At 40.2% G+C, this 12,110-nt stretch overlaps 1 protein-coding gene across 1 annotated transcript; it reads right to left on the bottom strand.

Moving 5' to 3' along the window:
• Positions 1–579: 579 nt before the first annotated feature.
• Positions 580–11,004, bottom strand: LOC109044090 (uncharacterized). Its single transcript, XM_019061601.2, has 2 exons — positions 8,544–11,004; positions 580–3,527 (listed from the first exon to the last, which is right to left on the bottom strand). The coding sequence occupies exons 1-2, from the start codon at positions 8,971–8,973 to the stop codon at positions 3,085–3,087; spliced, it is 873 nt and encodes a 290-aa protein (XP_018917146.2). The 5' UTR covers positions 8,974–11,004; the 3' UTR covers positions 580–3,084.
• Between the last annotated feature and the right edge of the window lie 1,106 nt (positions 11,005–12,110).

Here is a 12,110-nt window from a genome sequence, read left to right as displayed (position 1 = left end):
ATTCGCAAAAGTCATGGAAATCAGCCCAGTAGAACGAATTGTGCCAAGAAATGACAATTCAAGGGATCAAACAGAGCTCACATTATTGATACCACTATTGTTAGTCTGTTGTGACCCTATTAGTAGGTACCTAATGAATTTTTATGCAGCGGCGCCGCCAATATGGTAATTATCAAAACAAGCGCCAAAGATTTACCTCAATTATTTTTTAAACGTTAACCGCCTGTACATCCTCCGTCGTAGTCTAAATCATCTGACTTGGACAACTTATGAAGTTTTCAATACTGTGCGAAATTCACACTTTAAAGTGGAGACTTGAAAACTGTTCTGATACTCCGGTAGGGTTCTGAAGAGTCCGATGATATACTTATGAGGTCTTTGCAGACCTGTATTTTATTTTACTTTATTTTTCTCTCTTTAAAAAAACCTGATATTCCAAGTTAACCTGCCTTGGATTTTAGTGAACTTGTTCCTTTTTTATGTAATATCGGTTCAGGATTTACGAAAGTTTTACTTGGAAAACTAAGTATTTTAATTTTTTAAAAAAAGTATTACAACAATCGAAGATGAAAAAAAAAATTAAACTGTAACATCTATTTATTAAACAGCCAAAGTACACTATTCCGGGTTTTCCATTCTTCGAAGTAGAAAAGTAGTACAAATGGCAAAACTTTAAAAGTTTTAAATTCAAAGTGGATAAACCTCGAATTTTTCTAGGTGAAACTTAGTTACTAATTGGTAATGCTGGAAAAGGGAGCAAAAAATATTAGTTGCTAATAGGTAACATGACATGTTCCAAGATAAATGTTATTTCGGAATTTTAAAAGGTTTTCATCCGTGGAAAGCTATGAACGGATGAACAGAAACTTCAAAGAAGCACTGTCATCCATGCCGATTGTTCAGTAGAAGTTTGCACTGGCAGGAACAATTATAAACACATTTTCAATGAAAGGGGAAGAAATTAAACAAAAAGAATAGGATTTACCGACAAAAAAAATGTTTGTCCTCGTTCATTCCATGCCTTAAACCTAGAGCTGGTGAGATCTGAACGTAAAAACAAACAAACATTGATAAAAATGAACAGGTCTACCACAAACGGCAGACGAAAAAATCCCCAATTGTTCCAATTAAGAAAGCTGTTCCGAGTTACATGATGGTAATTGATATCACTGATCTCACGATGAAAAATCTGCGTGTACTGAATGAAAAATCTGCGTGTAGTTAATCTTCCCTCCTTACCAAGGGCACTAACTTTCCTTCTTCAAAGTTTTGGATCTCCATGGCCCTTACGCAGTGCGCGTGAACTTTCCGAAAGCAAAAAAATGGAAAATTGGGTCCTTTAAAAGTACTTTATGCATTCACTGCCGTGACACGAAAAAAAACCAAGAGCCGCCCAAGAATCCAGTGCAATTTTTTTGCCCTACTTACATTGTTGGCTTGCTTTCTACAATTTCGAACCTCCGCTCCCATCGCACGGTGGTGAAAGAAAATTTCGCATACAAAAAATGTAAAATTAAGGTAGGAAACACAATTTACTTATAGTTGAGCACACGAAGCTTATTGATGTCTTTAAGACTTATTTTTCTCATTAAAATATAAACGATGATTGAAACTTACACATAAACATCCCAAGTGACATTGGTTGTTGCTGAAGTAATGCGACCGAGCCGACTCTGATTGAACGAGAATTGAACGGAATAATTTACAATTATTGCCCAAAAATTAAGACCAGAATTTAGAAAATAAATTTCGATAAAAAGCTCCTACAGTGTAGTTGTATAAATTAACGTGCGGTTAGTACATCACCATGCACGCATCTCTGGCAACTAACATATTTCGTAATTCCATTCTTCAAATGACGATGTATGAGGTACGAGGAGAAGTATTCTCGAAAACTTTGAGAGAGTTAGCTTGCTCATCCCTGCCGAAAATGATAAGTAGAAAAAGGTAACTAATTCTGCTGATATTAATTTGATCGTCAATACTGTTATCAATTAAATTTCTCCTCATACGAGGAAAAATCCGTACACCTGATGATCTCTCAATTCCAATCTTTTTTGATCCATGCTTACGATTAAAGATCCAACTACCTAAGTGATAAAAGTAGAGATCCTGCCGATATTACGACAGTGTGGTACTGACATTTACGAAACTTATCACATCAAAAATACATAATTCTGGATCCAAAAATAGATTACTTTTGAATTGTACATAATATGAAGATGACTCCCTGATCAGATACAGTACCTTAGGTAAGCGAAAAAGAAAAAACAGTTGTAGGCACTGACATGAGTGGATGCCCTCTCCTTACATATCTATGGAATACTTTGGTTTCGTGATCTCAATTTTTACTGATGTAAGTATTTCGGCCTGCTCACCTTTTTTTAGCAGGAGTATGCAATCTGGTGCCGCGTGGAGAAAAATGAGCGAGTAAAAACTTCACATTCGGTTATACGGACGAAATAGCGAGTGCAGTAGGCGCTTTTCGGTTCAAGTAGGTACTGAGCTCTCAGATAAGATAACCGACAGCTTCATTTGGTACAGCTATGAAGGTTCAGTTGTACGAACCGAAAGTTTCAGTTTACCAAACGGGAAAACTTCGGTCGACATATAAAGAGTTTATATAGAGTAAGTAAAGTTTTGCGGTTCGTAAAACTGAACCACCGGTTCTCCGAACTGGAATTCAGTTCGGTTTTCTGAGGCGACAGACTCGTTTGACTACGCATTAAAAAATAAAAACGTCGAGTGAGACCCCATTCGTTCGACGTTCCGCAAGATCACTTAAAATTTTGGGATTAAAAACTTGAGTCACAGACGAAGAAACCACTAAGAAGGCGAAAATACGTCGACTATAAGGATATATACATCTCTACACCTATAGGTCGAGTATATTCGTCTATTGGTTTTTCTTCATCTCCGTCCTGTTATTTAGAGCGATCTCGCGAGTAGAACGCGGCGATAAATGTTACATGTTTTTACTGTGTAGGAACTCAATCTTTAGAACCAAAAAACGCCTACTTACCTACTGATTGTTCGGTTCGCAGAGTCGATGTTTTTTTCACATGCTAGTTGGGAATTAATTAATTAATGGTAATAGTAACTAGAGGATCCTGCAGTGGTAGGACGGAAGCCATCCGTGGTGGGATGATGGTACTGGATGTCTGGCCCACTGAACGGCGGAAGCGCATGCCTTTCCCAGTCACCGCCGCCGGCGTGAACCGATTGACCATACTGAGCGTGCTCGAATCCGAGCCCGGGCCCTCCTCCACCGCTGTGGATGTGGATGTGAACACTCTTGGCTGGCGCAGCAGCGACTGTGTGGGCGCCGTAGCTCCAACCGTACTTGAGCTTGTGGATCGTGCTCGTGAGTGTGAGGAAGAGCAGGACGACGCCGATGGTGAGTCCCTTGAGGGTGAACACTGTGAGACCGACCAAGAGGGTTGTGATCACGCCCATCTTGTACATGATCGGCAGTAAGGCAAATACAATTCGTCGACGCATTCCGAATCTACCAAACGTCCTCGTGTCTGTAACAGAACCGCATGCATAGTTAGACAGTTCAAGTTCATAGTCATGACAGACAAAGTAAAATCCGTGTAGGTATCTAGGGTCATGTCCTCTTCAATGGGGGATAGCCCTTAGGGGCCTAGGGGGCCAGACAGAGATGCAAAATGCAATTTCATTTTGCTGAACAGTGAAAATTCTTTTTCCATTACAGTTCAACGATTTTTCAGGGGCTGCGAATCCAACCCACAAAAATTATTATTCGAGAAATCGTTAATATTTTTCGAAAGGAGGAGTATCGATGAGGGCCGTTTTTGAGCCCACCATCAAATTCCTCAACCCCAAGATTGTTTTCATTGAGGGTTTATATTCTACGAAATATGGGATTATGATTTGGTCATTTTTGATCTCTTTTTGGGTCTAATACTGGCCTACCCATGGGTCTTGAGGCTGATTTTCGCGAGAGATGCAGGGTTTTTGGCATGCGACGGGGTCGTTAAGAAGCAGTCCGTCGTATGTCAGAAAATTCGCACTTTATTCGCCAAAATCGGCCTTCAGATCGGTATCAATCACAAAAGAGACCGAAAATCATAATTGAATTCCTTCAATGAGTCAAAAATTGTTAGACTGAGGTAACTCAAGGTGTACCCAAACGGTCCTTATCAGCATCCCCCCTTACCGAACCTCTCCTGGGAAAAGGGGGGCCAGGCCATTCCCAAAAAGTTGCTCTATGGCTGAGCCTATTTCTCCAAGAGATCCGATGTTGTTACGTTGTTTGTCGCGGCTCAATAGCTCCGTATAAGTCCTCCAAGAGATCGGATGTTGTCAGATGATTTGCCACTACAAACACCCCAGTAGCAAAACTAATACTGTAACAGCCTACAACAATCACTTATCAGCATCGTGAGTGAACTTTGCGCCCATTCGACGTTTTTGGACTATAGTGCGCCGCAACTGGGATCTGATTTCGAGCCGGCACGATGCACGGTGGGCCAGGAGTAGTACCTGCTGCGCAAGAATAATTAATATTTGACCTAAATTCTAACGGAAGTCACACAATTAAGTTGACTGGTAATTTTTGGAGCGCTGAACTCGGATTTGATGTCAGATTAGTGAGGCAACTCAATTTATGTGATGTTTTAAGGGCATAAGAACAAGTGATACTTTCTTTTTGCGTGCAACTGTGGTATCATTCGGCACCATAACGTCGGAGAAATGTCCAGAACCAGAATTGGCACCTTTAAGGAAAACAAATGCATATCTTTTAGGTCTAACAATGTAACACGTTCCCAATTTGAGACTCCCAAAATAAAAGAAATATAAGAATAATAAAAAAGTACGCAGAAAAATTATTTGTTTTAATTCTTTTAATCACCTCCCTCCCCTTCCTTTTCTCCCCTGGTTTTCACAGGAGATGTGTCGATTTACCTTTCGATTCTTCGTAAAGTGTCCCGTGTCCCGTGCGATCAAAGATGGAATGATCTCAAAATGAGGATTAGGGTCCCAACTTTCAAGGTGATCTCCCCCTCGTTTTCCAGTTAGCCCAACACGAAAATGTTTTTAAAAAATTGTGCAAATGTTGTCGTTAAACTTTCAAAATATTATAAAAATATTGTAAAAATATTTTGACGATATTGCGGCAATATTTTCGGAACCATGTTAAAGGTTTTACTAAAAATTGATTTCGCATCAATGTTTCCGCCAACACTGTTGACGATACTTACACTACTAAATGATAACCTACTAAATATCTCTGGAATAATTTTAAAATATTTTCAGTTTTTCTTTCTTTAAAAATAGAAACCGATTGTAAGTATCCAAACGAAGATACAGTAACGCGCTCCTGTCAGCAGAGGCAGACTGGCATCGAAAATATCAGGAGGCGATCATGATTTGAGAGCCCTTTTAAGAGAACCTGCGAGGTTTTTCCTAAAAAAGAGAATGGATTTCGGCTCCCGCACCCTCGGGAAATTTTGAAAATGTCATTCCTTTGAAATGCTTTTTAAGCCAAGCTCTACTCTATACAGGGTGATTCAAAAGTCCCTTCCACCCCCTACTAACTTTTTACCTAATTCAGGTAAAGATTTGAAACTTGGGGGATGTTCCTACGTCAGTGGAAGCTACTTTTTGGCCTCCCTAAAATTTTCGAGGGTCCCCTTAGCGGGGGGGGGGGGGGCGGCGGGACGCACTCTACCTTTTCTTTCAAATGAGGAGACTCCCTTTGTGATACCTCAATCGAAAAAACATAAAAATAACTTTTCGCGCAAACCCGAAGTCAAAATCTCAAGTCGTTTCAAAATAGCGGCCAGTTATAGTTCAAAATGACGGAAAATTGGCACCTCAGTTTTTCGTCGACGGATTTGATTGAAACTCGGTAGCGGGGGGGGGGGGATTTTGACCCGAGAAAAACGAATTTAATGTTAGATTTTTGAGAAAAAAAAATTTCCAAAGTGGCCGATTTTTTTTTTTTTTTTTTTTTTTTTTTTTTTTTTTTTTTTTTTTTTTAGGAATCTAACTTCAAATTTGTCATCTCACGTCAAAATATCCCTACGTCCCAAGTTTCAGGCAAATCCATCAGCAAAAAACTACGGTGGCAATTTTTGGTCATTTTGAACTTTAACCGGCGTTCATTCAGGAAATTTCGGGGTTTTTTTTTTTTTTTTAAGAAAAAAAAAAAAATTAACGTCAAATTCGTTTGTCTCGTGTCTATATACCTCTAGATACCGGTTCCGCTCAAATCTATTGATAAACAACCGGTGTCAATTTTCGGTAATCTTGAACTTTAGCCGGCCGAAATGATTTGAGATATTGACTTTGGTTTTGCGCGAAAAGTTTTCTTCTTATATGCTCTTTCAAACAAGATACCACAAAAGGGGTCTTCCTATTTGAAAAAAAAGTTAAGGTCCGTTGCCCCCAAAAAGGGGCCCCTGAAAAATTTAGGGGGGGGGGCGATAAGTAATTTCCTTTGACCTAGGAACATCCCCCAAGTTTCAAATCTTTGAGGGGGCGATAGGGACTTTTGAATCACCCTGTATATTTGAACTTTAAAACGACCCGTTTCAAACGAGCTCTTTTAAGGAGAAAAGTTGTCACTCGGCTATTTATTACTTTTTCATCGGATACGTTAATGGGTTGTTGATAATTTTCAATCCAGGGAACATTCTGAATAAATGTAGATTTATTTAAAGTCATTCTCTGAACTAATATTTGAATAAGTATTACGTATAAAGATAACAGAAAATAACAAAAACACTTTTTCAGGGTTTCTAGTTTTTTTTTTTTTTTTTCAGTTTGGGAAATCCTGATTTCATAATTTTTCCAAATCCTGATTTTTTGCGGAAAAAAGAGGCGAATGTAACTCCACAAAAATAGCTCGATGAAAAAATCCGATCGGACGGCCTATTTTTCTCAAATCCTGATTTTACGACCGATTTTTCTTCAAATCCTGATAGAATCGGGAAAATTCTGATGCTAGACACCGGACACCCTGTTTTTACTCTTTTCCGTTGCCGCTACATTGTCAGTACATACATTTTAGTTGATTTTATTGATTATTGATTAAATCTACGTCAATTGAGAGCATATTTAGAGGAGCTTACAAATGTTGTCCCGATGCCAATCCGCATCATGAGACATGCCTGAAATGACACCTATGATTCCAAAGATAAATTCCAAAATTTTGACTGGAAATCGATCTTCAGCTCTGTCTCTTTTGTGGCTGAGTCCTTACTCATTTCAAAAAAATGAGTGGGGTCCATTCTTGAGTAGGTACGCACCCTAAACGGGCCCAGGTCAATCCCTCCTTTTCGGATCCAAAATAAGTCAGATGAGAGTCTAATCAGATTCCAATCTTGAAATACGGGCTTCAACTCATGTTTACAAAGATTGCACGTAATACCTATGTCGGTTTTAAAAGTATTGGGTTCCTTTGTAGCAGTTGAGGCCTCGTCAATACATCTGATGTCTCCATGTTTATTCTTGAGGAGATGAAGGGGGGGGGGATTTTTAAAGCCCAACGGCCAACAGGCCACGTTGACACCTTTAGATCAACGGTGGCGCGTGGGGAGAAATTTTGAAAAACGAGAGGGGTGTCGAGTGGGTTATCGATCTTTGTCAGTCGAGGTTGGTTCGAGGCCCTCTGCTGGAATAATCTTGATAATTAAGTAATCCTGGAACGCAATTTTTTATTGTTTCCGTGATGAAATAACACCCTTTTCTCCTTTAATTTTTGGGGTTCCTAGAGGAAGAAATCTCGTTTTCACCCTCGGATTAGCCCCACGTGAAAGGGAGAAGTTTTGTTTCTCTCCGCCAAACATTCAAAATTAGCTGCAAGACGTAGCGCAAACACATGTATTCCAGTACCTAATATCAACATCGTCGATGCTTGCTCAAGGAAAAGAAAGAATGAAAGGAACCGCAACACAGTGAATCGAGACACTACCGTGCGTCGCTGCAATTCGGTTTAACTGGGAAAGGCTTCCATTCTGTATGGAGTGGGCCTGTTCGGAAAAAAACATTTCTAGAAGATGAAATAATAAGAGTGATCCATTGATAACTCCACTGACTTTTCCCTCAAATAATTTTCTTATATAAACCCTAAAAATGATTTCGAAGGCAAGTTAAGCTTGCTTCATTTTCAATCTCGGAAGATTTGCAAATGGGGAGAGGAGTCCAGTAACAGTAATGCGGGTATGATATGTCGAAAAATAGGTCAAAATTGATAAAATAGTGCATCAATTCTTGACAATTGTCTGGGAGGAGGTCCTCGGACTCCCGCTCCGTCGGTGTGTAATTTTTTTCCGCTGAAACAATCATAAATGGGGGCGACAAAACTCTACTTGCCTCGGGGTGTCAAAAAGTAAAATCCGGAAATCTGGGCATGATTTTGACCCCTATAACACGCCCATGGAGTGTGGGGGTTTAACCATGGGACACCCCTTACGTGATACTGTATAGAGCATAAAAGTTTAATAAGAGTTATACCTACCTCCTTTGTGCATGAAATACCATAAATGGTAAGAGAAACCCCTTTTACATACCTATGGCACTAGGTTGAACCGTGGCGTCGAATCTTCCTGAAGTCTCGCTTCCGACTTTTAAATCCAACCCTGGCGCGAAATTCCAAAGAAGCGAATGGCTTTTGAACAAATCCATGCCTTTTTTCACAACACTGCCGAAAGTAGCGTGGTAAGTGGCACCGTATGCCGCGGACTCCACCGGCCGGTCGCGCACTTTTTCCAACCATAATTCCTTCGTAAATCTGTAAGTGGGCACATTTTGCACTTGGTCCAACTTCTCATTCAAATTTTGGATAAGTCCTGAGTACAATCCTGTACCCCGGTCCGCGGAAGACCCTTGCGACGCGGAAAGTTCGATTGAAGGCACGATGAGACTTCCTTGAGAATTTTTCCGGGAGCCTCTCACGACGATAACCTTAAGGCAGACGCACCAAAAAATCCAGCCTCTCATCTCAAACGCCGGTTCTTATTGGCGAGAAACTCGTGACACCACTCCTGGCAACGAGTCGCCAGTCCATCGCTGAGCTCCGTTAACGGTTAACTGGTTGCTCTCCCGCTCGACTCTCCGCGGCGCGACTCTTGCTTTTACGGACGCGGACGCTGGACTGGTTGTCGCTGCTGAGAGCCTTTCGTTAAGTGCGTAATGCTGTGGTGAGGAGGGGATCCCACTCGTCGCGATGGAGAGGAATTCAAATTTAATCCATCGGTGCGTAACGTTCGTGCACATTTTTCGTACATATAATGGAGGCGCACAGTAATTATTGCGAGTAACATTCGTGCACAAATTCAACCGATGACGTTCGCACACAATGCACCCTTAATGGCACATGTCGGCAAGGTTCATTTTGAAAAAATTTAATTTTTCTGAAGATCACCCACGATTTTTGTTGATAAAAGTGTCAAGGAAGGTCTCTAGATTGAGGAATTGGAACCTGAGACCCCCAAAATCGTAAGTGGGGCCGGTTTTTTATTTTGGACTTTTACTATTTTTAAGGGTAAAATGGCGGCAAAATCCAATGTGTGACCACCAAAACCCACTGCCACCTAGTCAAATTAAGTTAAAATTCTATGTAAGTTAGTCGTTGACATGTAAATGGGTCTCCTCGAAAGTTTCAAACTCTCCCTCAAAGAAGTGCACCCCCTCATACGGTGTTGCCAAGTTACGTACCCGATAATGACGCGGCTGACGGGGCAATGTAGATTTTGAGTTGCGATTATCACCAAAACTCACATAAACACTTACCATTATACACTGTGTAGATTATTTTAGATCCAATTTGATAAAAGCATGCGCAGTTGCCATAAATCCGTTTCTTGAAATTGCAAAATTTGGCCAGAAATTGTCAATTTTTTATTTGATTAAAACCAGTCAATGCTTATTTTTCAGCGACATTATCAAAATACGGAGCTTTAATTTCTTTTAAAGGGAATTCAAGATTTATCAATGAAAAAGGTGCTCGTTTCATCCTGTATGCAGGTTTGCCCAAAACTTTTTAGCAGCAAAAAAAATCCCCTCCGCGCAAAAGATGAATCTTGGGCGGTCTAGATTTGATATGGGTGTACTCTTTTTACTAACTGAGTAAGATAGGAGTTGTCTTTTCTTCTCTTCGCAAAATTTAGGTGAAAAATTGTTTAAATTTTACTTTTTGATTCCGAAGCAAATTCTGAGAACCTGAAAAAATCGCTCGCACAGTTATTACACGGGAGTAAACACTTCCTCGACACTTTATCAAAGAAAATCGCAGGTGATCTTCAGAAAAATTAATTTTTTTTAAAACGAACCATTTCAGGAATCATACAGCGTGATCGAGCGAGATCACCCGGCGACAGTATAACTCGAGGATAACGACTCAAAGTTGGGGGTTTTGGGCGGAATTCTCGCGGGGAAAAACGACTACAGGGAATCCAATGAAAATATCGTCAGCCTTCCAGAACCGTCTATTGGAGGCTTTTTGGGCGGATGTCTCTCCGTTTCTAACGATTTTCAAACGAAAAGTGTATGTTTTGACTTAGGATTTAAAATCTATGGCAAAAAAATGAGAACTTTTTATCTCCGGATTTTCCCCCTAGACCCCATTTTTTTGAGTTACAGGGTACTGGTACTACAAAATATAGACATTACATGTTGGGCTAAATATAAAAGAGTCCATTCTCCAGTAGATGTAAGTACGTATAAAATATGTATGACACAAGCAGTTCAGGACTCGCGCCATCACAGCTAAGCAGGTTGTGCCCCCCACAAGCGGATCTAGATACTTCGAAGAAGGTGGGGGTACAGGAGTTCGGGGGGCTTACTTCAGAAAATTGTCGAAATTATAAAGCATCTAGCATATAGTTTGAGTCAATTTCGTCATGAAAAATTAGCAAATATATGCTCCTTTCCTCCTCCCTTTCTTCCGTTTTAATCATCCTTTTTTAAGGGCGACCGCGGCGGGAGGGGGAAGAGAGCACACGCCCTCTTCAAGTCCCCTGAATCCGCCTAAAGCTCAGTAAACGGAAAGTGTGGCAACTGAGCTCGCAAACTGGTTAATGGATCAGAGATGCAGAGTAAAATTGCATGGTATGAAATTTCAGTTAACTGACAGTTGATTTTTCATTTTTCATGAAATTTCAATGATTTCAAGGGTAGCATATGCTACTCACTACAAGTTTCCGAGAATTTAATCAGAAATTTCGAAATTTGACTCATGATATTAGTTTGTTGAAATTTCAAAATTATAAGTTTACTTTTTCTGTACGTTTAATTTTTTTCTTCTTTTTTTAAGGTTATGTGCGTTATGTGTCAAACCAAGATGGTTTCCAAAATCTGCGCGCAGACACCACAATCCTCAGAGAGATCTGCTGTAATAACTGGGGTGCCCGTTTCTTTTTGGAAGAATTTTAGTTAGCTTATAATGAATTTAGTTATGTAAATCAAAAGAAAAGTGGCGCCCCCGGTACCTGTTTCGACTATGCCCGCACAAGCGGCGAGTCGTCCAGGCGCGAAGTAGCCGATATGAAAGTTAGTGGAAAGGCATGAGGCGAGCATCCAGCAACATCCGCCATCTCTCAAAAGGGTATGTGGTATGTAGGTTTGGGTCTTCAGCTTGCGAAGCTGGAATGAAAATCACGATGAAATCAATCATCTTTAAAAAAAAAAAAAAAAAAAAAAAAAAAAAAAAAAAAAAAAAAAAAAAACCATGAAATCACGGGAAAATTCATTAAATATAGTTTGATAAATTGTGCACCTTTGCACTCTCTGTATCTCTGGGTGTAGACATTAATTAAAGAAACGAGGGGAATGTGATAAGAAAGGAAAGATGACAATTATGGTTGAGATGGGAAACTATAAGCTAGAGGTTTCTGCGATTATACCTAATCGTACCCAAGTATACATATAGTAGTATTTCACAAGCCTAAATTGAAAACACCTCATCCCAATAGGTACCTGGTACCTAACAGCGCACTTTTAAAATGCTGCTTGGAGAAATGTGCATCAGAACTCCACCCATGCTGATGACTGCCAGAATGAGGCAAGGATTGAGGGATTTATCCATTCGGTCGCTCGACGCTTTCTCGACTGCGGGAAGCTCCATTCGTGTCTAAACA

The sequence above is a fragment of the Bemisia tabaci genome, unplaced genomic scaffold (assembly GCF_918797505.1).
Source record: "Bemisia tabaci unplaced genomic scaffold, PGI_BMITA_v3".
Classification (NCBI taxonomy): domain Eukaryota; kingdom Metazoa; phylum Arthropoda; class Insecta; order Hemiptera; family Aleyrodidae; genus Bemisia; species Bemisia tabaci.
This window is presented reverse-complemented; position numbering and strand designations above follow the sequence as displayed.

Coding starts and splice junctions, on each gene's coding strand:
- LOC109044090 (XM_019061601.2), bottom strand. CDS start 8,973: ATGAGAGGCTGGATTTTTTGGTGCGTCTGCCTTAAGGTTATCGTCGTG. Junction 3,528..8,543: donor GGTTCAACCTAGTGCCATAG/GTATGTAAAAGG, acceptor GTTCTGTTACAG/ACACGAGGACGTTTGGTAGA.